This window comes from Rhinoraja longicauda, chromosome 42 (assembly GCF_053455715.1).
Source record: "Rhinoraja longicauda isolate Sanriku21f chromosome 42, sRhiLon1.1, whole genome shotgun sequence".
NCBI lineage: Eukaryota > Metazoa > Chordata > Chondrichthyes > Rajiformes > Arhynchobatidae > Rhinoraja > Rhinoraja longicauda.
Window position 1 is genome coordinate 4,991,037 of NC_135994.1, and position 25,017 is coordinate 5,016,053.

At 50.7% G+C, this 25,017-nt stretch overlaps 1 protein-coding gene across 4 annotated transcripts in view; it reads left to right on the forward strand.

Moving 5' to 3' along the window:
- Nucleotides 1-25,017, forward strand: part of LOC144612007 (natural resistance-associated macrophage protein 2-like) — an 89,389-nt gene that overhangs the window by 18,050 nt on the left and 46,322 nt on the right. For 3 of the 4 annotated variants that reach the window (XR_013549604.1, XM_078431433.1, XM_078431432.1), the window contains exons 2-5: nucleotides 8,454-8,537; nucleotides 18,549-18,688; nucleotides 22,245-22,367; nucleotides 24,313-24,432. Coding sequence is in view for 3 of the 4 variants with exons in the window: in XM_078431433.1 (XP_078287559.1) it covers nucleotides 8,504-8,537; nucleotides 18,549-18,688; nucleotides 22,245-22,367; nucleotides 24,313-24,432 (417 nt within the window). In the remaining variant the exon portion in view is untranslated. Of the gene's footprint in view, nucleotides 1-4,223; nucleotides 4,339-8,453; nucleotides 8,538-18,548; nucleotides 18,689-22,244; nucleotides 22,368-24,312; nucleotides 24,433-25,017 lie in introns of those variants that run through there. The other variant, XM_078431435.1, reaches the window with a different exon arrangement.

The window sequence follows — 25,017 nt, forward strand, 5'->3', positions numbered from 1 at the left end:
AGGTAGGGAGGGAGGAGTGGGGGAGGGGGGTGAGGGGAGGGGAGGTAGGGGAGGTAGGGGAGGGGGGTAGGGAGGGGAGGTAGGGGAGGGGGGGAGGTAGGGGGGGGGGTAGGGTAGGGGGGGGGTAGGGGGTGAGGGTGGGGGTGAGGGGAGGGGGTGAGGGGGGTGAGGGGGGGTGAGGGGAGGGGGTGAGGGGAGGGGTGGGGAGGGGGGTGAGGGGAGGGGTGGGGGGGGGGGGGGTGAGGGGAGGGGGGGGGGGGTGAGGGGGTGGGGGTGGGGTGGGGGTGGGGTGAGGGGTGGAGGGGAGGGGGGGGGTGAGGTGAGGGGAGGAGGGGAGGGGGGGTGTGGGTGAGGGAGGTGGGGGGGTGAGGTGAGGGGAGGGGAGGGGTGAGGGGAGGGGGTGAGGGGAGGGGGTGAGGGGAGGGGGTGAGGGGAGGGGGGTGAGGGAGGGGGTGAGGGGACGGGAGGGGGTGAGCGGAGGTGGGAGGGGGTGAGCAGAGGTAGGGAGGAGGGTGAGGGAAGGAGGGAGGGGAGTGAGGAGGGTGGAGGAGAGGGTGCTGCACCAATGCAGGAGAGGTTTGGGCCCAACGGGTCCACTTGGTCCAGTCTCTACTATTTCTCCCATTTCCCATTCCGAGGACACTGGCTCGTTTCTTTTCCTTGGCAACGATCTCGAACTAAACCAGACTCTTTCCACCTTGCTCTCATACTTAATCCCCAAATAAGCTTTGAATTCCATGTCCAAGCCATCACCCAGATTGTGTACTCCTACGTGTAACACCACTTCATTCCATCCTGCCTTAGCTCATTTTTTTGTTGACACCGTTGTCCATGTTTGTGCCTTGAGCATTAATGGGGATTGAAGGAGTAAATTGTTCACACAAAGGGCAGTTGGTGGGAATGAGACTGGTGCTCTGATAGCAACCTGTCCCTAAATACCACCAAGACCAAGGAGCTGATCATCAACTTCCTCAGGTCACATAACGGGGAATACGCCCCGATCTCTATCAACGGGGACAGTGTGGAGAGAGTGTCCATCTTCAAGTTTCTGGGCACTCACATTTCGGAGGACCTAACATGGTCCAATAACACTGCTGCGCTGGTCAAGAAGGCACAGCAACGACTGTTCTACCTAAGAACACTGAAAAGTCTGGTCTACCCCAACAGCTGCTGACGACCTTCTACCGCTGCACCATAGAGAGCATCCTAACACATGGCATCCCTGTGTGGTACCTCAGCTGCATGTAGTAGAGAGGAAAGCTCTTCAGCGGGTAGTCCATGGAGCTCAGAGGACCATCGGAACACAGCTACCAGCCTTGGAGGGCATCTACAGCACACGATGCCTCAGAAAAGCCACCAGCATCCACAAAGACTCCTCACACCCCTGCAACAGTCTGTTCGAACTCCTTCCATCGGGCAGACGATACAAGGCCTTCTACGCCCGCACCTCCAGACTCAGGAACAGCTTCATCCCCAGGGCCATAGCTGCTATGAACCGGTCCTGCTGAGCCGGATGGTCACATCGCACAGTGAACCGGCACAGACCTACTTGCACTTTATTCTGTTTTAAAACTGTTACAATTTGTTTCATTGGGTTGTTTAAATTAATACTGACTAGCTAATTAATTTATTGCATCGTACGGGAGGCGCATTCCCAATCTCGTTGTACCCCTCCCTGTACAATGACAATAAAGATATATTGTATTGTATTGTATGAGCTGCCAGAGGAGTTGGTGGAGGCTGGGGCATAAGTTCCAGGTGCAGAATTAGGCCATTCGGCCCCGTCGAGTCCACTCCGCCATTCAATCATGGCTGATCCATCTCTCCCCTCCCAACCCCATTCTCCTGCCTTCTCCCCATAACCCCTGACACCCTTGCTTTTAGAACGTTTAGAAGGCACCTGGACAGGTGTTTGAATTAATTGGGCAGAGAGGGATATAGAGTTAATGCAGGCATGTGGGATTAGTACAGATGGGTATGACGCTCAGTGTCGATGCAGTGGGACAAAGGGCGTGTTTCTATGCTGTACGACTCTATGACTCAACTTCTAAACGATAAATCTAATTCACTTTATTCTGTACTCGGTAGCTCTGTCTTGGAAGCAAGAGTACAACTCACTGAATCACGTGGCGTCTAATCTCCTTTTGTGGCCAATGTTTGATTAGGTTCCATTTAGTTCAGTTCTTTGAGTTCAGTTTTCGAGATACAGCCCTGGAAACTGGCCCACCGAGTCCGCACCGACCAGCGATCCCCGCACGTCAACACACACCAGGGACAATTTTACATTTATGCCAAGCCAATTAACCTACAAACCTGCACGTCTTTGGAGTGTGAGAGGAAACCGAGGATCTCGGGGAAAATCCACGCAGGTCACGGGGAGAACGTACAAACTCCGTACAGACGGCGCCCATGGTCAGGATGGAACCCGGGTCTCTGGCGCTGTGAGGCAGTAGCTCTACCGCTGTGCCACCGTGCCACCCGAACAGCCTTAGTATGCTTTTTCTACATTTGAGGTGCTATAAAAATGTGAATCATGCTTGCACTTGTTCTGTTGGAAGCATGTGTATAGACTTGTGGTTTAGACTTATTGTTCCATAAAGTGGCTTCAATCATAGCAGTAAGATTAACTGCTGCTGCCTGAGTCACAGGGTTCCTGGAGGCTACTATCTCCCAGAGAAACCAGTGTTGCTAGGTAAATGGAATACTGCAAGCCACATAGCTTATTCGTATCCCAGGAGGTTAAGTACCTGACAGTGACATTAATGAGGGCCATGGGGGTCATACCGTACGGAAACGGGCCCTTCGGCCCATGCCAACCAAGATGCCCCATCTAAGCTAGTCCTATGTGCCCATGTTTGGCCCGTATCACTAATCCTTTCCCATCCATGTACCCTTTTTAGAAGTTCAGAAGAATGGGTGGGGGGGGGAGAAACCTCATCAAAAGGCACAGAATAGTGAAAGGCTTGGATGTGGAGAGGATGTTTCCACTAGTGGGAGAGTCTAGGACTAGAGGTCACAGCCTCAGAATTAAAGGACGTTCTTTTTGGAAGGAGATGAGGAGTTTCTTTAGTCAGAGGGTGGTGAATCTGTGGAACTCTTTGCCACAGAAGGCTGTGGAGGCCAAGTCAGTGGATATATTTAAGGAAGAGATAGATAGGTTCTTGATTAGTACGGGTGTCAGAGGTTATGGGGAGAAGGCAGGAGAATCGGGTTGGGAGGGAGAGATAGATCAACCATGATTAATGGGCAGAGCAGACCTGATGGGCCGAATGGCCTAATTCACTCCAATCACTTAAGATCTTGTGATCTACCTGAAGGTAGTTGTGGAGGAAAAAGGAGCTGTGATGACCATTTGATTGCAGGCCTGTCTGAAATACTGGATGTGTCTAAGCACCATAAATGCGTGACTTTAACCTTTGAACACGGACCGTGTATGTTCACGTACACAAGTTATAGGAGTAGAATTAGGCCATCGAGTCCACTCCGCCATTCAATCATGGCTGATCTCTGCCTCCTAATCCCATTTTCCTGCAAGCATTCTCTGAACTTAACAGGACCCAACTGCTAGGGTTGCCAACTGTCCCGTATTAGCAGCGACATCCCGTATTTTGGGCTAAATTGGTTTGTCCCGTACGGGACCGCCCTTGTCCCGTATTAGGCCCCGGGGGGGGGGGGCGCTGTAGGCCCCGAGGGCCGCTGTAGGTCCGGACAGTGTAGGCCCCGATGGCTGCTGTAGGTCCGGACAGTGTAGGCCCGGGCGCCGCCTGACGGAGGTTGCATAGCAACCCGCCTCCCGGCACGGGCGGCCACCATTGGTGGAACGGGAGCATGTGGCCACTGGCTGGGTGAGGTCACGTGGGGCGCGGGGCGGTGACGTCACCTTTTGTCCCTTATTTGGGAGTGAGATAGTTGGCACCCCTACCGATTGCATATTTTGGTTTGATATCAAGTAAGGTATCATGGCCTGGGTCAGATGAGGATTAGCTGTTGTTGAGTCTGGGTTTGCTTTTAGCTTTATCCCTGATTTGTGTGCACACACACACAGTCGTCCTGATTAATTCTGCTTAACAAATGTGACAACATTCACTGCACAAGGCCATTTCCAGTTCAAATGAAAATGGGTGAAGGATTCTTGTGTGGGTCGTGTATGGATACTGGAGGAGGGGTTGACCTGCCTCCAAATCCCCTGCCACCAATTGGTGAATGAACTGAGACAGCCAGGCTGGTCTTGTGACTAAACGAAGGTTGCTGGCTTTGGCTGGAAGTATTGTGACCCTTCCTGTCCCTGCAGCTTTGCTTTCAACAGTAAGCTATAAAGTGTGAATTGCAAAAGACTCTGTAAGTATTTTTACTCTTTAAACTGCCTCAATTAAATCTGTTTGTTGGAAGTTAGATGAATCTCAGCCCAGGGGGTAGTCGATTCAGTGGAGCCATCTATATACTAAAACTCTGTTTGTTTGTTTGTTTGTTTGTTTGTTTGTTCCTGAACTACAGCCAAAACGGTACACGATAGCGTGACAATTTTAGGCCCACCTTACTCACCGTCGTCCCTTTGGTGCTAATGGAAGAAGTTTCATTGAAATGGTGTTATATTTTAAAAGTTATTCACATTTTAAAGTTTAAATCTATCTCCGAGGGAGGGAGGATAAGGGGATTGTGGGGGATGGAGTGGGGGGAGGATAAGGAGGGGGATGGAGTGAGGGGGAAAAGGGAGGGGGGGAGGAGAGGGTGCTGCACGAATGCAGGAGAGGTTTGGGCCCTACACTTGGTCTAGTCTTTTTCCAAAAGCTGCTTTTTAAATGCAGTTAGCAGCTGACTTCTCGGGAAGAAATTCAGCTGCATTCCGAACGTGTCGTACCACAGTCCTAATCATCGAGTTTAGTTTAGAGATAAAAGCGTGGAAACAGTAGTTCTACAGCTATGCCTCTGTGCCGCCCGTTGGAAATGTCTAATCTTGGACATTTGCATCCTGGGACAAAGGTTCTGACTGTCTACGCTATCTATGACTCTCATCATTTTATATACTTCTCTCAAGTCTTCCCTCAACCTCCAAACAATCGAAGTCTATCCAACCTCTCCTTGTACCTAAAGCCCTCTAATCCAGGTAGCATTCTGGAACTATAGACAATAGGTGCAGGAGGAGGCCATTCGGCCCTTCGAGCTAGCACCACCATTCAATGTGATCATGGCTGATCATTGATCAGAACAAAGGGGAAGATGCTTGAATTTTATTACCTTCCATCACCGTGAGGAATGTGGAATCCACTGTGATGGATGGTTATGTTAAATTTTATCTTATGTGGCTGTGTGTCTTGTTGCTTTTCACTTCGTATGGCTGTATAAGAAAATAGCTGCAGATGCTGGTACAAATCGAAGGTATTTATTCACAAAATGCTGGAGTAACTCAGCAGGTCAGGCAGCATCTCAGGAGAGAAGGAATGGGTGACGTTTCGGGTCGAGACCCTTCTTCAGACTGATGTCAGGGGGGCGGGACAAAGGAAGGATATAGGTGGAGACAGGAAGATAGAGGGAGATCTGGGAAGGGGGAGGGGAAGAGAGGGACAGAGGAACTATCTAAAGTTGGAGAAGTCGATGTTCATACCGCTGGGCTGCAAGCTGCCCAGGCGATCGCTTCGCTCAACACCTGCGCTCGGTCCGCATTGGCCAAACTGATCTCCCGGTGGCTGAGCACTTCAACTCCTCCTCCCATTCCCAGTCTGACCTTTCTGTCATGGGCCTCCTCCAGTGCCATAGTGGGGCCCACCGGAAATTGGAGGAACAGCACCTCATATTTCTATGTTTCTAAGTGATGTGGGGCACTCTTCGATAGGGAGAGGCCCTGCCGTGTGACCGTTACAGAAGCTTTCCATTGAGTTACTATCAATAGCAAATTAGATCTCATTGCAACAGCTTGTATCTTTTGGCCGGCCCAGCCAGCCCCTTCTGCGCATTTCTGAGTTCGGTGAGATATGAACTAATCCCAAGGCACAGAGACCCTCTTTTATAAGTGCATTTTTGACGATGAATTGCCGAATTTTGTCATTTAGCGAACGACATGTTAAATATATCTAAAACCAGGGTGAGCGATGGCTGGGAACTGTAAGATGACGCTCAGAATAATCGACTTTAGTTTAGTTTAGAGATGCAGCGCCGCTGGTCGGCACCGACCAGCGATCCCCGCACACCAACACTATCCTGCACACACTGGGAACAATTTACAATCTTTACCGAAACCAATTGACCTACAAAACCGCACGTCTTTGGAGTGTGGGAGGAAACCGGAACGCCCGGGGAAAACTCACAGGGAGAGCGTGAGTACAGACAGCACCCGTGGTCAGGATCGAACACGGGTCTCTGGCGCTGTGAGGCAGTAGCTCTACCACTGTGCAATCATGCCAATCGTTGACTTGACCATTTTTGTTTCTTGCAATTGCTGGCTGCAAGGTGCTTTCTCAATTTGATGAAACGGACATCAGATTTAAGTTTTGAAATCGTTCAAACATCTACACTGCACCTCAAACAAATAGCAATTTAAAATGAAAATAAAATGATCCCTCTGTATGACATGAAGACAGACACAAATAGCTGGAGTAACTCGGCGGGTCAGGCAGCATCTCTGGAGTATGACATTATGAGTCTGTGATAAGAGTGGAGGTTTTCAAATGTAGTTTAAAGGGCTTTGATATGTTGCTTTTCAAGAAAAAATTAATCGTGTGAGATTTTAAAGGTGAATGAAGCGGCATATATTATGCTTTATTAAAGAGTGTAAGAAAATAACTGCAGATGCTGGTACAAATCGACGGTATTTATTTCACAAAATGGTTGAGTAACTCAGCAGGTCAGGCAGCATTTCAGGAGAGAAGGAATGGGTGACGTTTCGGGTCGAGACCCTTCTTCGGACTGATGTCAGGGGGGGCGGGACAAAGGAAGGATATGGGGGAGACAGGAAGATAGAGGGAGATCTGGGAAGGGGGAGGGGAAGAGAGGGACAGAGGAACTATCTAAAGTTGGAGAAGTCAATGTTCATACCACTGGGCTGGAAGCTGCCCAAGCGAAATATGAGGTGCTGTTCCTCCAATTTGCGGTGGGCCTCACTATGGCACTGGAGGAGGCCCATGACAGAAAGGTCAGACTGGGAGGGGGAGTTGAAGTGCTGAGCCACCGGGAGATCAGGTTGGTTAAGGCGGACTGAGCGAAGGTGTTGAGCGAAACGATTGCCGAGCCTGCGTTTGGTTTTGCCGATGTAAAGAAGTTGACATCTAGAGCAGCGAATACAATAGATGAGGTTGGAGGAGGTGCAGGACTGAAATCCAAATTCTAAATGGTGGACATACAATACTGTGTGCTACAATAACAGCAGTGGCACAGTGGTAGAGCTGCTGCCTCACAGCACGAGAAGACCATGGTTCGATCCACACCCCGGGTGCTGTCTGTGGAGTTTGCACGTTCTCCCCGTGACCCGCGTGGGTTTCCTCCGGGTGCTCCGGTTTCCTCCCACATCCCAAAGACGTGCGGGTTTGTAGGTGACTTGACCTTTGTAAGTTGCCCCTAGTCTGCAATGTATAGGATGAGAAGGTGGGATAACGTTTACCCACCTCCCTCTGTGTGGAGAATGTTGCCCCTCGGACATCCTTAAAATATCTCCCCTCTATACTAAACTTGTGTCTCCGCATTGTAGACTCCCCTATTTATCCACCCCCTCATCCATATACTAAAACTCTCGTTTGTTTGTTTGTTTGTTCCTGAACTACAGCCAAAACGGTACACGATAGCGCGACAATTTTAGGCCCACCTTACTCACCGTCGTCTCTTTGGGGTAGGGGTGGAGGGTAGGGGTGGAGGGTAGGGGGGAGGGGTGAAGGGTGGGGGGGGGGGGTGAAGGGGATGGGGGAAGGGAGGGGGAGGGGGGGGGTGGGAGGGGGGAGGAGACGGTACTGCAGCAATGCAGGAGAGGTTTGGGCCCAACTGGTCCACTTGGTCTAGCATTTTTATAAACCTCTAAGGTCGCTACTTGCCCTCTTAAGTTCCAGTGTGAACAATCCCAGCCGTCCAATTTCTCCTTGCAACTAAAGGCCTCCATCAGCTGACCATGTCCCGAGTGTCACTGAACCAATGTCCTGACCAGCTGCAGCGTGATGTCGTAGTGGGTGACTTTAATGGCCCCTGTAGTGACTGGGGCTTGGACTCCAACATCCCTCTGCACAAGATTAGTGTTTGGTGGGGCATGTTGGCACGCAGAGACAAGTTGGGCCGAAGGGCCCTGTCTCCGTGCGTCATGACCATGGGCTGGCGTGTGGCAACCTTGGAACCGCGCTGAAACATTGCAAAACTTTTTTACCATTTCATTTCCAGATCAGCTGGCTTATTCTGTTTCTGCTGTGTCAGTCTTGCCGACAGTAGTGCGTTTTGTCCTCCTTTTTCATAATCTTATCTTTTTCTTGGTATCTGTGCAGGGAACGTGGCTTCAGCGGAGAACTTTGAGTGTGGACTCATTCCATTCACCATGGCCCCCGAACAGGAAACCACAGAGAACACAGGTAAAGACAGTGCTTGTATTCTGCAAATATCCTAATCATCGTGCCACAAGGTGATGGTGGAAGGTAGACACAAAATGCTGGAGTAACTCAGCGGGTCAGGCAGCATCTGTGGAGAACATGGATAGGTGACGTTTCACAGAATGCTGGAGTAACTCAGCGGGTCAGGCAGCATCTGTGGAGAACATGGATAGGTGACGTTTCACAGAGTGCTGGAGTAACTCAGCGGGTCAGGCAGCATCTCTGGAGAGAAGGAATGGGTGACGTTTCACAGAGTGCTGGAGTAACTCAGCAGGTCAGGCAGCATCTGTGGAGAACATGGATAGGTGACGTTTCACAGAGTGCTGGAGTAACTCAGCGGGTCAGGCAGCATCTGTGGAGAACATGGATAGGTGACGTTTCCATGAGTGCTGGAGTAACTCAGCGGGTCAGGCAGCATCTGTGGAGAACATGGATAGGTGACGTTTCACAAAGTGCTGGAGTAACTCAGCGGGTCAGGCAGCATCTCTGGGGAACATGGATAGGTGACGTTTCACAGAGTGCTGGAGTAACTGAGCAGGTCAGGCAGCATCTCGAGAGAGAGAACGAATGGGTGACGTTTCGGGTCGAGACCCTTCTCATGGTGAATGGTTATTTTTGGAGGCCTATGACTAGTGATGCGCCTCAGGGTTTGGTGCTGGCTCATTGCTGTTTGTGAATACAGTCTTTTTTGCATTGGGGGGCCAATCGACAACTAGAGGGCACAAATGTTCAGGTGAGAGGGCAAAGATTTTGTAGGAACCGGAGGGGTTTCCTTTTCACACGGAGGGTGGTGGGTGTATGGAACGAGCTGCCAGAGGAAGTAGCTGACGTGGGCACAATATATCTATACACTAAAACACGTTTGTTTGTTTGTTCCTGAACTACAGCCAAAACGGTACGCGATAGCGCAACAATTTTAGGGCCACCTTACTCACCGTCGTCCCTTTGGTGCTAATGGAAGAAGTTTCATTGAAATCGGTGTTATGTTTTTTTAATTATTCACATTCTAAGGTTTAAATCTATCTCCTAGGGAGGGAGGGGGGGGGAGGGGGGAGGATAAGGGGGGTTGAGGGGGATGGAGGGGGATGGAGGGGGGGGGAGGAGAGGGAGGGGAGGGGGAGAGGAGAGGGGAGGAGAGGGGAGGGGAGGGGAGGAGAGGGGAGGAGAGGGTGCTGCACCAATGCAGGAGAGGTTTGGGCCCAACATTTTAAAAGACGGGTACATGGATGGGAAAAGTTTAGGGGGGTATTGGTAAATGCGGGCTGATGGCACTAGCTGAGATGGGGCATCTTGGTCGGTATGGATGAGTTGGGCCGAAGGGCCCGTTGCCATGCTGCGTGGCTCCATGCCTCTGTGACCCATATCAACCCGGGGAAGTGAGGAAAGGAATGGCAGATTGGAATGTAACTCGGTCAATTGGAAGTTGACTCATTTTGCAAAGCTCAGCAAGGGCAAGACATGCATAGAAACATAGAAACTAGGTGCAGCAGTTGGCCATTCGGCCCTTCGAGCCAGCACCGCCATTCAATATGATCATGGCTGATCATCCAAAATCAGTACCCCGTTCCTGCCCTCTCCCCATACCCCCTGATTATGTTAGCCCTAAGAGCAAAGAGCCCGAAGAGCTATAATCTAACTCTGACCAACTATGAAACTGTGTCATAAACACTGAATGACAACACCCTAAGGCGTTTCGTAGAACAGAGTCCTATTAAATCTTTCGCCTTAAACCAATGTGCTATCATTCTTGATTCCCCCTAGTCTGGGTAGGAGACTCGTATTCCCCTTATCTATTTTTGTCGTGATTTTATACACTTGTATAAGATCACCCCTTGGCCTCCTGCGCTCCAAGGAATCAAGTCCTAGCCTGCCCAGCCTCTCCCTATAGCTCAGGCCCTCTAGTCCGGGCAACATCCTCGTAAACCTTCTCTGTACTCCTTCCACCTTAATGACATCCTTCCGATGGCATGGCGACCAAAACTGAACGCAATACTCCAAATAGTGCAAGAAAATAACTGCAGATGCTGGTACAAATCGAAGGTATTTATTCACAAAATGCTGGAGTAACTCAGCAGGTCAGGCAGCATCTCAGGAGAGAAGGAATGGGTGACGTTTCGGGTCGAGACCCTTCTTCATACTGATGTCAGGGGGGGCGGGACAAAGGAAGGATATAGGTGGAGACAGGAAGATAGAGGGAGAACTGGGGAGGGGAAGAGAGGGACAGAGGAACTATCTAAAGTTGGAGAAGGCAATGTTCATACCGCTGGGCTGCAAGCTGCCCAAGCGAAATATGAGGTGCTGTTCCTCCAATTTCCGGTGGGCCTCACTGTGGCACTGGAGGAGGCCCATGACAGAAAGGTCAGACTGGGAGTGGGAGGGGGAGTTGAAGTGCTCGGCCACCGGGAGATCAGGTTGGTTAAGGCGGACTGAGCGAAGGTGTTGAGCGAAGCAATCGCCGAGCCTGAGTTTGGTTTCGCCGATGTAAAGAAGTTGACATCTAGAGCAGCGGATGCAATAGATGAGGTTGGAGGAGGTGCAGGTGAACCCCTGTCTCACCTGGAAAGACTGTTTGGGTCCTTGGATGGAGTTGAGGGGGGAGGTAAAGGGACAGGTGTTGCATCTCCTGCGGTTGCAGGGAGAAGTGCAATACTCCAAATGTGCCCTCTGCAACGTGTTGCACAACTGTAACATAATATCCCAACCTCTACACTCAATACCCTGACTTGTGAAGGCCAATGTTCTGAAAGCCTTCTTGGAGCAGACAGAGAGCTGTACAGCACAAGAACAGGCCCATGGGAACTACACTCGTCCCCCTGCAGGACCTATACATCAGGAGGTGCAGATCCAGAGCAAGCAAGATCATGACCCTGCCACCCCAGTAACGGTCTGTTCCAGATGCTACGGTCAGGCAAACGCCTCCGCTGTCACGCTGTGAAAACGGAGAGGATGAGACGGAGTTTCTTCCCACAGGCCATCAGGACTGTGAACTTTTATAACTCCAGAGACTAAATTTTTGTCTACACTATAGTAACTTATTAACTTTATTTATATGCTGTAACTAATTCTTTTTTGTGCACAAACCGCAGGCATTGCCACATTCATTTCACTGCACATCGTGTATGTGTATGTGACAAATAAACTTGACTTAACTTGACAATGTCTGCGCCAATCGTGAAAACTCTTATCTGCCTGCACATGATCCATATCCCTCCACTCCCTGTTACCTATCCCTTTGCCTATCCAAAAGGCTCTTAAATGCCACTATCGTATCCGCCTCCGTTACCACCCCTGGCAGCGCGTTCCATTGTGTGTATTTGTGTGCGTGGGGGAAAGAGACCGTTCCCTGCATATCCCCTTTTAAACTTTCCCCCCTTCACGGTAACGCTATGATCCCTCTAGTATTTGTACTCGCTGGTCACAGACCTCCAGCCGGAATATTGTCCTTCCACCACAACCCTCTTGTCTTCTATCAGTAAGCCAGTTCTGAATCAAAGCATCCATATCACTGTTAGACCCGTGCAGGTTCACAAATGTTTAAAAAACTGCAACGTGCCGGAGTAACTCAGCGGTCACGGCAGCGTCTGTGGGGATGCTGCCATGTCCTCCGCAGCAGTTTAAAAAAAAAAAAGATTATCTTCCCCCTGCCCCTGTGGATTCGACTGATTTAAAGTTGGGAGAACTGCCTAAAATGACTTTGCCGTGCCAACCTTTTCTGGGAAATCAGGGAGAGCTAGATAAAGCTCTTAAAGATAGCGGAGTCAGGGGGTATGAGGAGAAGGCAGGAACTGGGTACTGATTGAGAATGATCAGCCATGATCACATTGAATGGCGGTGCTGGCTCGAGGGGCCGAATGGCCTCCTCCTGCACCTATTGTCTATCATTTGGGTAAATATGTTTCTCCAAACCACTTTCTTCCCTGTGAAATCAATAGACAATAGGTGCAGGAGTAGGCCATTCAGCCCTTCGAGCCAGCACCGCCATTCAATGTGATCATGGCTGATCATTCTCAATCAGTACCCCGTTCCTGCCTTCTCCCCATACCCCCTGACTCCGCTATCCTTAAGAGCTCTATCTAGCTCTCTCTTGAATGCATTTAGAGAATTGGCCTCCACTGCCTTCAGAGGCAGAGAATTCCACAGATTCACAACTCTCTGACTGAAACAGTTTTTCCTCATCTCTGTTCTAAATGGCCTACCCCTTATTCTTAAACTGTGGCCCCTGGTTCTGGACTCCCCCAACATTGGGAACATGTTTCCTGCCTCTAACGTGTCCAACCCCTTAATAATCTTATACGTTTCGATAAGATCCCCTCTCATCCTTCTAAATTCCAGTCTATACAAGCCTAGTCGCTCCAATCTTTCAACATATGAGAGTCCCGCCATTCCAGGAATTACCTACGCTGCACGTCCTCAATAGCAAGAATATCCTTCCTCAAATTTGGATACCAAAACTGCACACAGTACTCCAGGTGCGGTCTCACTAGGGCCCTGTACAACTGCAGAAGGACCTCTTTGCTCCTATACTCAACTCCTCTTGTTATGAAGGCCAACATCCCATTGGCTTTCTTCACTGCCTGCTGTACCTGCATGCTTCCTTTCAGTGACTGATGCACTAGGACACCCAGATCTCGTTGTACGTCCCCTTTTCCTAACTTGACACCATTCAGATAATACTCTGCCTTCCTATTCTTTCCACCAAAGTGGATAACCTCACACTTATCCACCTTAAAATGCATCTGCCATGCATCCGCCCACTCACACAACCTGTCCAAGTAACCCCGCATCCTCATAGCATCTTCCTCACAGTTTCGCACTACCACCCAGCTTTGAATCATCTGCAAATTTGCTAATGGTACTTTTAATCCCTTCATCCAAGTCATTAATGTATAGCAGCAGGTGCCAAAGACACGGAATTGAAAAGCGAGTTAATTGGTTTCTGTAAAGATATCAGGAGAGACTGCATCGCCTGGGATTGTTTTCCCTGAGAGAGGAAGGAGGCTGATTGAACGACCATTGTACACGTTTGGATATAAGAGATACAGCTCGGAAGCGGGCCCTTCGGCCCACCGAGTTTGCGCCGACCAGTGATCACGCTGTCCACTAGCACTATCATCTCCACCAGGGACGATTTTTAACAATTTTTTTCACCAAAACCATTTAACCTACAAACCTGTACGTTTTTCGAGAGAAAACCCACACGGTCACAGGGAGAACGTACAAACTCTGTACAGACAGCACCCGTAGTCAGGATGGAACCCGGGTCGCTGCAAGTGCAACAGCTCTACCACTATGCCGCCTTGCCATTTCTAAAAGCATGAGGGGCATAGATAATAGTCAATTTATCTGTCACATACACATAAATGTGCAGTGAAATGAAAGATTACCCACAGTCCAACAATAAGAGCAATAAAAATAAGCAATTTCACACACAATCATAAACCAACACCAAACAAAAAGAAACATCCATCACAGTGAGTCTCCTCCAGTCACCTCCTCACTGTGATGGAAGGCCAGAATGTCTTTTCTCTTCCCCTGCCGTCTTCTCCCGCGGTCAGGCTGTTGAACTTGCCACGTCGGGGCGGTCGGGGCTCCCGACATTGAAGCCCCCGCCGGGCATTGGCCGCAGCCACAGGTTGGAAGGGAAAGATGTAAAGGGAAGCTGATGGCCTGAGGGCAATGGGCATAAGGAATGTGCTGCCAGGGGAGACAGTTGAGGCAGGGACCATAACAGCAGTTCAGATGTTTGGACAGGTACGTGGATAAGAAAGGTTTGGGGGGGATATGGGCCAAATGTAGGCAAGTGGGGTTAGCATAGATGGGCAACTGAGTCAGCATGGACGGATTAGGCCCAAGGGTCTGCTTCAGTGCTGCATACTGAAACTGCACTCTGCGTGTGACTCTGACTCTACAAATGGGCTGAGCCAGACGACTTAAAACCTTTACGTAACCAAGACCACTTCACCCACATAGTTTGCACATGCCTGTGATTCAGTCATAACCCAAGCACTGCTAAATGCTCTTTTATACTCCTGTCTCTTCAGTGCGCTGTTTGCAGTCCTCCATGAAGTTGCAATTCGCTTTTTCTATAAACACCAGAGCTTTAAAATCCCATTCCTCGCATTCCTACAAAGCCTCAATCTTTAATTTACTTTTCAGCTATGTAACCCTCCCCGCACCCATCTGAATCTGACCATTGTATCTCGTTCTGCTTCTGGGCTATTGTTACTTCAGTGGCTAATCTTTTGCAATTCGCTGCTTTTTAAGAATGAGCGTATTCAAAACCAACCTTTTGCCTCTGGGCATTTGAAGCTAATGCCATGGTTTGCTCGTGTTATTTTTATTCAATTTTCTTTCTTTTCCTGCCTAAATATATACAAGATGCACCATAAATAAATGTATGACTCCTAAATATAGGGCACAAACTATTACTTTGTTTTGGCCTTTCAACCACAAGGAACCACTGGCTTCTATATAAAACTAGACCAAGTGCACCCATTGGGTCCAAACCTCTCCTGCATTGGTGCAGCACCACCTCCCCTTCACCCCCTCCCCCTCACCCTCACCCCCCCTCCCCTTCACCCCTTCCCCCTCCCCTTCACACCCTCCCCCCCCTCCCCATCACCCCTCTCCCCCTCCCCTTTACCCCTCTCCCCCCCCTTCACCCCTCCCCTTCACCCCTCCTCCCCCTCCCCTTCACCCCCTCCCCCCCCCTCACCCCTCCACCCCTTCCCCCCTCACCTCACCCTCTCCCCCTCCCCTTCACCGTCTCCCCCTCTTCCCCTCCCCTTCACCCCTCCCTTCACTCCTCCCCCCTCCCCTTCACCCCTCTCCCCCTCCCCTTCACCCCTCCCCCTTCACCCCTCTCCCCCTCTTCCCCTCCCCTTCACCCCTCCCCTTCACCCCTCTCCCCCTCGCCCCCTCCCCTTCACCCCTCTCCCCCTCCCTTCACCCCTCCCCTTCACCCCTCTCCCCTCCCCTTCACCCCTCCCCTTCACCCCTCTCCCCCTCCCCCCCTCCCCTTCACCCTCTCCCCTCCCCTTCACCCCTCCCCTTCACCCCTCTCCCCCTCCCCTTCACCCCTCTCCCCCCTCCCCTTCACCCCTCCCCTTCACCCCTTCACCCCTCTCCCCCTCCCCTTCACCCCTCTCCCCCCTCCCCTTCACCCCTCCCCTTAACCCCTCTCCCCCCCCTCCCCTTCACTCCTCTCCCCCCTCCCCTTCACCCCTCTCCCCCTCTCCCCCCTCCCTTCACCCTCTCCCCCTCCCCTTCACCCTCTCCCCTTCACCCCTCTCCCCCTCCCCTTCACCCCTCTCCCCCTCCCCTTTACCCCTCTCCCCCCTCCCCTTCACCCCTCTCCCCCTCCCCTTCACCCCTCTCCCCCCTCCCCTTCACCCCTCCCCTCTCACCTCTCTCCCCCCTCCCCTTCACCCCTCTGCCCCCTCCCCTTCACCCTCTCCCCCTCCCCTTCACCCCTCTCCCCCCCTCCCCTTCACCCCTCTCTTCCCTCCCTTTCACTCCTCTCCCCCCTCCCCCCAAGACGACACACAGCCACATAAAGTAAAATTTAACATAGACATCCACCACAGCGGATTCCACATTCCTCACTGTGATGGAAGGTAATAAAGTTCGAGCAACTTCCTCTTTGTTCACCTGCGGTCGGGGCTGTTGAACCATCTGCAGTCTCCGCTGCCGACTGTCCGAAGCCCTCGGGTCAGGGTGATCGAAACTCCTCGCGTCGGGACAGGTTGAAACTCTCTCCGCGGCCGAGCTCCCGAGTAGGCCTCTTCTCACCAGAGACGGCAGGCTTCACGGTGTTAAAGTCCACAGGCCCTGCGGTTGGAGCTCTCTCCCATGATCCTCAAATCCCATCCCTTTCCCTGATATCTCCACTGCTAGCATTTATCCGAGCAAGTGAAGGGTGTTCCATCACACTCCTGACTTGTTCCCTGCAGATGGTGGAAAGGCTGTGGGGTGTCAAGATACTCCGTTCTGACTCTAGAAACCCTAGTATTTATCAAAGATAGTAGAGGAGCAAGATGGACCACTCCGTCGAAATCGCCTATACTGAAGTGTAGTACGCAAAGGAGCGTAACGTCCGCCATTTTAGTAGGCAAAACCCGCCGTTCACTCTGCCTCTCGCAGTGTAATCAGTGTTGTGGGGGAACAGTATGTGTGATGATACCATTAAAATGCAGAATATATCTCGTCTATCAACTCACAGATTTTTGTTATTTTTCTTTTAAAATGTTTCTGCAAGTTTCTGCCTACTAAAATGGCCGCCGTGACCTACTACGGTTGTTAGGGTCGAGTGATCTATCTTGCTCTGCTCTATAATAGACAATAGGTGCAGGAGGAGGCCATTCGGCCCTTCGAGCCAGCACCACCATTCAATGTGATCATGGCTGATCATTCTCAATCAGTACCCCGTTCCTGCCTTCTCCCCATACCCCCTGACTCCGCTATCCTTAAGAGCTCTATCTAGCTCTCTCTTGAATGCATTCAGAGAATTGGCCTCCACTGCCTTCTGAGGCAGAGAATTCCACAGATTCACAACGCTCTGACTGAAAAGGTTAATCCTCATCTCAGTTCTAAATGGCCTACCCCTTATTCTTAAACTGTGGCCCCTTGTTCTGGACTCCCCCAACATTGGGTACATGTGTCCTGCCTCTAACGCATCCAACCCCTTAATAATCTTATATGTTTCGATAAGATCCCCTCTCATCCTTCTAAATTCCAGTGTATACAAACCTATTATCTTTGGTATTTATGTGGCGGGTTCATTTTCTGAACAATGATCCTGTTTTTTTTCCCCCTCATCTTTCCCCCTGCCCCACCTCCCAGGCATAGCAGAGGGTATCAGTGATGAAGGAATCTGTAGTAATGATGCTGGTGAATATCTAAGGGATGTGGTTAGACTGTCTACTTGGAGGTGGTCATTACTTGGCACCACTGTGCTATGACTCTTCCTTGCCATTTTTCAGCCTATGCCTGACTGTTTATTAAATCTTACTGCATGCCAGCACGGAGTAAATGGAATGGTGCAAAAATAGATGTTTGTGGTATTGGAGGCAGGAAATTAGGAATATTCCGATAGATAGCACTTGTGTTTAGTTGAGTTTAGAGAACAGGCCCTTCGGCCCACCGTGTCCGCGCCGACCAGCGATCCCCGCGCACTAATGCTATCCTACACACACTGGGGACAATTTACAATTTTTACCGAAGCCAATTATCCGACAAACCTCGTACGTCTTTGGAGTGTGGGAGGAAACCGGAGCTCCCAGGGAAGAACCCACTCGGTCACGGGGAGAACGTACAGGCAAGCACTCGTAATCAGGATTGAACCCGGGTCTCCGGCACTGTGAGGCAGCAACTCTACCGCTGTGCCACCGTGCCGCCCTGCTGCAGATGTTTGGAATGCCCCTTTGTACTTGACATCTTAGTTTTTGCACTTGCTCTCATTGACAATGGAATGTATTCATTCAACCATCTCACTGGATATCACTTGGGATCTGGTACAAAGGGAGAAAGGGGCTGCACGGTGGCGCAGCGGTAGAGTTGCTGCCCTACAGCGAATGCAGCGCAGGAGACCCGGGTTCGATCCCGACTACGGGCGCTGTCTGTACGAAGTTTGTACGCTCTCCCCGTGACCTGCGTGGGTTTTCTCCGAGATCTTCGGTTTCCTCCCACACTCCAAAGGCGTGCAGATTTGTAGGTTAATTGGCTCGGTAAATGTAAAAATTGTCCCTAGTGGGTGTAGGATAGTGTTAGTGTGCGGGGATCGCTAGTCGGTGCGGTCCCGGTGGGCCGAAAGGGCCTGTTTCCGCGCTGTATCTCTAAACTAAACTAAACTAAAAGAGCATTGACTAGTGCACTGGAGCCATTTGGAAGTGCCATAACTATTGTACTGCACTGCCAATCGTCGGGACTGAAAGCTCAATAACGCGTGATGCTGGACTAATACCTGAGGTCCCTTGCCTTCTTTTTCTTTTCCAGAAACACAGCTAGAACCCAACGGTGAGAATAGCGCTCACATACGGTACAGTGCCATCACTCCTCCAGCATCCCCTGATCTATTGGACGGGAGTTCACAGAACTACTTTGATGAAAGGATCCCAATTCCAGATGATAGTTCGGTGAGCATCTTCTTGATTCCTGGGACTATTTATTGGGTCATGAGTGATGGGAGCAGAATTAGGCCATTCGGCCCATCGAGTCTACTCCGCCATTCAATCATGGCTGATCTATCTCTCCCTCCCAACCCCATTCTCCTGTTTTGTCCACATAACCCCTGTCACCCGAACTAATCAAGAATTACTCCCACCTTCCAGTCCAGTCCTTCCCTGTGTTCCCGTGTCACCTTAATGAAGATGGACACAAAGTGCTGGAGTAACTCAATGGGTCAGACTGCATCTCTGGAGAAAAAGGATGGACGATGTTTCGGGTCGGGACCCTTCTTCATATTCTGAAGCTATGCCATCTAGTAATAGACAATAGGTGCAGGAGGAGGCCATTCAGCCCTTCGAGCCACCACCGCCATTCAATGTGGTAATGGCTGATCATTCTCAATCAGTACCCCGTTCCTGCCTTCTCCCCATACCCCCTGACTCCGCTATCCTTAAGAGCTCTATCTTGCTCTCTCTTGAATGCATTCAGAGAATTGGCCTCCACTGCCTTCTGCGGCAGAGAATTCCACAGATTCACAACTCTGACTGAAAAAGTTTTTCCTCATCTCCGTTCTAAATGGCCTACACCTTATTCTTAAACTGTGGCCCCTGGTTCTGGACTTCCCCCAACATTGGGAACATGTTTCCTGCCTCTAGCGTGTCCAATCCCTTAATGATCGTGTATGTTTCGATAAGATCCCCTCTCATCCTTCTAAATTCCAGCGTATACAAGCCTAGTCGCTCCAGTCTTTCAACATATGACAGTCCTTTTTTTGTGTCTAAATTGTAGTTGTGATGTCGTGTTTTTGTGTTTGTGTACTATGTGTGTATGTGGGGGGGAGGGGGGGAATTGTAAAATTGTAATATGTGTCCCTTCCGAACGGAGACCTGACCTTTATTTTCTGGGTCGGGTCTCCATTCCTGCTGCGGCCTACCATCGGCCCACCTCCTGGAGCTGGCGGCCTCCAGGGCTCCGGTTCGCAGAGCTCGCGGACCGGACTCACCATCAGCGGAGGCTGCAGGAGCGGCTGCGACTCGCCTTAGGCTCGGGCCGTGTGGATGCCGACATCGGGAGCTCCGGCAGCGGCAGCGTGTTCGCCCGCCCCGGATCGCGGGGCTTGGGTCGGCCCGCTGCGGACATTCCACCAGGGGGCGCGGCCTGGAACGTGGCAACGACACCAGCTTGACCGCGGGAGAAGACGGCAGGGGAAGGGAAAAGACATTCTGGCCTTCCATCACAGTGAGGAGGGGACTGGAGGAGACTCGCTGTGATGGATGTTTCTTTTTTTGTGCGTTGGGTGGGGTTGTGTAATTTGTTTGTTTTATTGCTTTTATTATTGGACTGTGGGTGACTAAATTTCGTCCAAAAGGATGACAAATAAAGATATCTTGAATCTTGAAGGGTTGAAAGGTTTTCACCATCCTGGGTGCAAGGTTCTCTCTGTCTCATATCATATCATATCATATCATATACATACAGCCGGAAACAGGCCTTTTCGGCCCTCCAAGTCCGTGCCGCCCAGTGATCCCGCCCAGTGATCCCCGTACATTAACATTATCCTACACCCACTAGGGACAATTTTTACATTTACCCAGCCAATTAACCTACATACCTGTACGTCTTTGGAGTGTGGGAGGAAACCGAAGATCTCGGAGTAAACCCACGCAGGTCACGGGGAGAACGTACAAACTCCTTACAGTGCAGCACCCGTAGTCAGGATCGAACCTGAGTCTCCGGCGCTGCATTCGCTGTAAAGCAGCAACTCTACCGCTGCGCTACCGTGCCGCCCTAGTCTCCTCTATCTATGCCTCTCATAATTTGATATAGTTCCCTACAGCTCCCTTCCAGTGAAAATAATCCAGGTCTGTCCAACTGCTCGCTGTAGCCAATAACCCCTAATCCAGGCATCATTCGGATCTACTGTATCCGTTGTTCTTGGTGTGGACTTCCATACATCGGTGAGACCAAGCGCAGACTGGGCGATCATTTTGCTGAACGCATCGGCTTGGTCTAGCTCGGCCTATGCCATCTCCCGGTTGCCAAACATTTTAACCCCCCCCCTCCCATTCCCACACTGACCTTTCTGTCGTGGGCCTCCTCCACTGTCAGAGTGAGGCAAATTGGAGGAACAGCACCTCCTATTTTGCTTGGGCAGCTCACACCCCAGCGGTACGAACATGGACTTCTCCAATTTCAAGTAACCCCTGCATTCCCTCTCTTTTCCCCCTCCCCCACCCTAGTCATCCTGCCAGTTCCACTGTTCACATCCTTGCATCCCTTTGTTATCTCCTCTTCCACAGCCAACAATGGGCCATTGTGGGCTCTCTCCTTCCTTGGTTATCTGTTGCTGGCCCCGATTTGTTCTGGCCTTGTCCTACCTCCAGTTCCCTGTCCTCTACTTTCAGTCTGAAGAAGGCTCCCGACCCAAACCTATTCACGATGGGCTTACTGCAAGGAGATATTTACAGTGGGACCTATCCATGTTCTCCACAGATGCTGCCTGACCCGCTGAGTTACTCCAGCACTCTGTGAAACGTCACCTATCCATGTTCTCCAGAGATGCTGCCTGACCCGCTGAGTTACTCCAGCACTCTGTGAAACGTCACCTATCCATGTTCTCCACAGATGCTGCCTGACCGGCTGAGTTACTCCAACACTCTGTGAAACGTCACCTATTCATGTTTTCCAGAGATGCTGCCTGCCCCGCTGAGTTACTCCAGCACTTTGTGTCTATCATTCAGATAAACCTTCTCTGTACTCTTTCTAAAGCCTTCACAAATTCTTTCTGTAAAGGGCATCCACAACTGCACGCAATACTCCAACAGTAGTCGACCAATGTCCTATAAAGCTGTATCATGACTTCCTGACTATTCTATTCAATGCCTCGACCCATGAAAGCAAGCATACCATATAAATCAATGTTTAAAAGTCATTTGGACAGTTTCATGGATAAGACATCGAAACATAGAAAATAGGCGCAGGAGGAGGCCATTCGGCCCTTCGAGCCAGCGCCGCCATTCATTGTGATCATGGCTGATCGTCCATAATCAGTAACCCGTACCTGCCTGCTCCCCATATCCCTTGATTCCACTAGCCCCTAGAGCTCTATCTAAGACATGTTTACAATAGACAATAGGTGCAGGAGGAGGCCATTCGGCCCTTCGAGCCAGCACCGCCATTCAATGTGATCATGGCTGATCATTCTCAATCAGTACCCCGTTCCTGCCTTCTCCCCATACCCCCTGACTCCGCTATCCTTAAGAGCTCTATCTAGTTCTCTCTTGAATGCATTCAGAGACTTGGCCACTGCCTTCTGAGGCAGTGAATTCCACTGGGTAGCAGGTCAAATGTCGGCTAATGGGACTAGCCTTGATCGTGATGTACAAGTTTGGCAAAAGGACTGTAAATGCTGTCTTTCAATGCCAAAAAAAGAAAATTCTTGTCTGCCATCTTCATCGATGTGAGAAAGAACGCTTGACGTTCAGCTTTCAGGTGTCTAACGCTGCTATTTCTTTATGTCTGCAGACTCGGTTCAGTTTTCGGAAGCTCTGGGCCTTTACGGGTCCTGGGTTTCTGATGAGTATCGCTTACTTGGACCCCGGAAACATTGAATCTGACCTTCAGTCCGGAGCTGTGGCAGGGTTCAAGGTACGATCTTCACTCCTTTACAAAAATCTCCCAGCCGTGTTAATACTTTCCACTGATCCACAGTTGTGTATACCAAAACAAAATCAACAATCTTAAAATTCGACCCTGAAGTTTGAAGCGTTTTATGACTTGTGTTTTTGGACCTGCCGTTCTTGCGTAGTCAGTACTGTACATTGTTCATTAATATCTTGTGTCATACTCTGAGATTATTTTCTTGTATGTGATGCTAGACAACTCTCCAAGCAAGTTTCGTTTTTTAGTTTAGTTTAGAGATACCGCGCAGAAACAGGTCCTTCGGCCCACCAAGTCCGTGCCGACCAGCGATCTCTGTACGCTAGCACTATGCTACACCAGGGACAATTTATAATTTTACTGAAGCCAATTAACCTACGCATGCGTCTTTGGAATGTGGGAGAAAACCCACGCAGGTCGCGGGGAGAACGTACAAACTCTGTACAGACAGCACTCGTAGTCAGAATGGAACCCTGCTCCCTGGCGCTGTGAGGCAGCAACTCTGGCACTGTGAAGCGGCAACTCTGGCGCTGTGAGGCAGCAACTCTGGCGCAGTGAGGCGGCAACTCTGGCGCCGTGAGGCGGCAACTCTGGCGCCGTGAAGCGGCAACTCTGGCGCCGTGAGGCGGCAACTCTGGCGCCGTGAGGCGGCAACTCTGGCGCCGTGAGGCGGCAACTCTGGAGCCGTGAGGCGGCAACTCTGGCGCCGTGAGGCGGCAACTCTGGCGCCGTGAGGCGGCAACTCTGGCGCCGTGAGGCGGCAACTCTGGCGCCGTGAGGCGGCAACTCTGGCGCCGTGAGGCGGCAACTGTGGCGCCGTGAGGCGGCAACTCTACCGCTGTGCCACTGTTGCCAGATCGGTGTTGTGAAGTGTATTAGGAAGCACTGGCAGGTACCTGTCACCACCTGTCTGGGAGCAAAGCAGGGTTTGTAGAAACGTGTCGGAAGCAACTGAGGATGCTGGATTAAACTGAAGATCGACACAAAGCTGGAGTAACTCAGCAGGTCAGACAGCATCTCTGGCGGAAAGGAATAGGTGATGTTTCGGGTCGAGAAACAGTCTGAAGAAGGGTCTCGACCCGAAACGTCATCTATTCCTTTTCTCTAGAGATTCCATCTGACCGGCTGAGTTACTCCATCTTTTTCAAGAGTCAAGAGTGTTTTATTGTCACGTGTCCCAGATAGAACGATGAAATTCTTACTTGCAGCAGCACAACAGAATATGTAAACATAGTGCACTGTAAACGATATAATAAACGAGAACAAAAAGTTCAATGTGTGTATACACACCCGCGCACACACAGCACACACGCGCACAGCACACACGCGCACACGCACACGGCACACACGCGCACACGCATACATGCACATAAAAACAAACAATAATAGTGCAATAATAACAATAATAGTCCACAAAATGCTGGAGTAACTCAGCAGGTCAGGCAGCATCTCAGGAGAGAAGGAATGGGTGACGTTTTGGGTGGAGACCCATCCTCAGTCTGAAGAAGGGTCACGACCCGAAACGTCGCCCATTCCTTCTCACCCGAGATGCTGCCTGACCTGCTGAGTTACTCCAGCATTTTGTGAATAAATACCTTCGATTTGCACCAGCATCTGCAGTTGTTTTCTTACACAATAATAGTCCATGCGGTTCAGAGCTTATTTGAGGTTGTGGTGTTTAACAGCCCGATGGCTCTGGGGAAGAAGCTGTTCCTGAACCTGGACGTGACAGTTTTCGGGCTCCTGTACCTTCTTCCCGACGGTAGGGGTGAAATGAGAATGTGGCCAGGGTGGCGTGGGTCTCTGATGATGCTGGCTGCGACTCCGGTAATTCCCTCCATGGTGGGACATTTTTGTGTCTCTCTTCAGGATTTATAGAAGTTGTTGTTACTCTAGCAGACTGTAACCTTGGTCTGATGTGTTCTTTCTGCAGCTGCTATGGATCCTGCTGGCAGCCACCATCATCGGCCTGCTGCTCCAGCGACTAGCTGCCCGTTTGGGAGTGGTCACAGGCATGCACCTTGCTGAAGTCTGCCACAGACAGTATCCAAAGGTATGTGTTCATAAGTCACATGGTCATCATTGATAGGAGCAGAATTAGGCCATTCGGCCCATCAAGTCTACTCTGCCATTCAATCATGGCTGATCTATCTCTCCCTCCTAACCCCATTCTCCTGCCTTCTCACCATAACCCCTGACACCTGTACTAATCAAGAATCTGTCCATCTCTGCCTTAAAAATATCCATTGACTTGACATCCATTGAATATCTGTGGAATTCTCTGCTACAGAAGGTAGTTGAGGCCAGTTCATTGGCTATATTTAGCCACTGGCACTTGTGGCTAAAGGGATCAGGGGGTATGGAGAGAAGGCAGGTACGGGATACTGAGTTGGATGATCAACCATGATCATATTGAATGGCGGTGCAGGCTCAAAGGGCCGAATGGCCTACTCCTGCACCTATTTTCTATGTTTCTATGGCCTCCACAGCCGTCTATGGCAAAGAATTGGGGCGGCACAGTGGCGCAGCGATAGAGTTGCTGCCTTACAGCGAATACAGCGCCGGAGACTCGGGTTCGATCCTGACTACGGGTGCTGTACTGTACGGAGTTTCTACGCTCTCCCCGTGACCTGCGTGG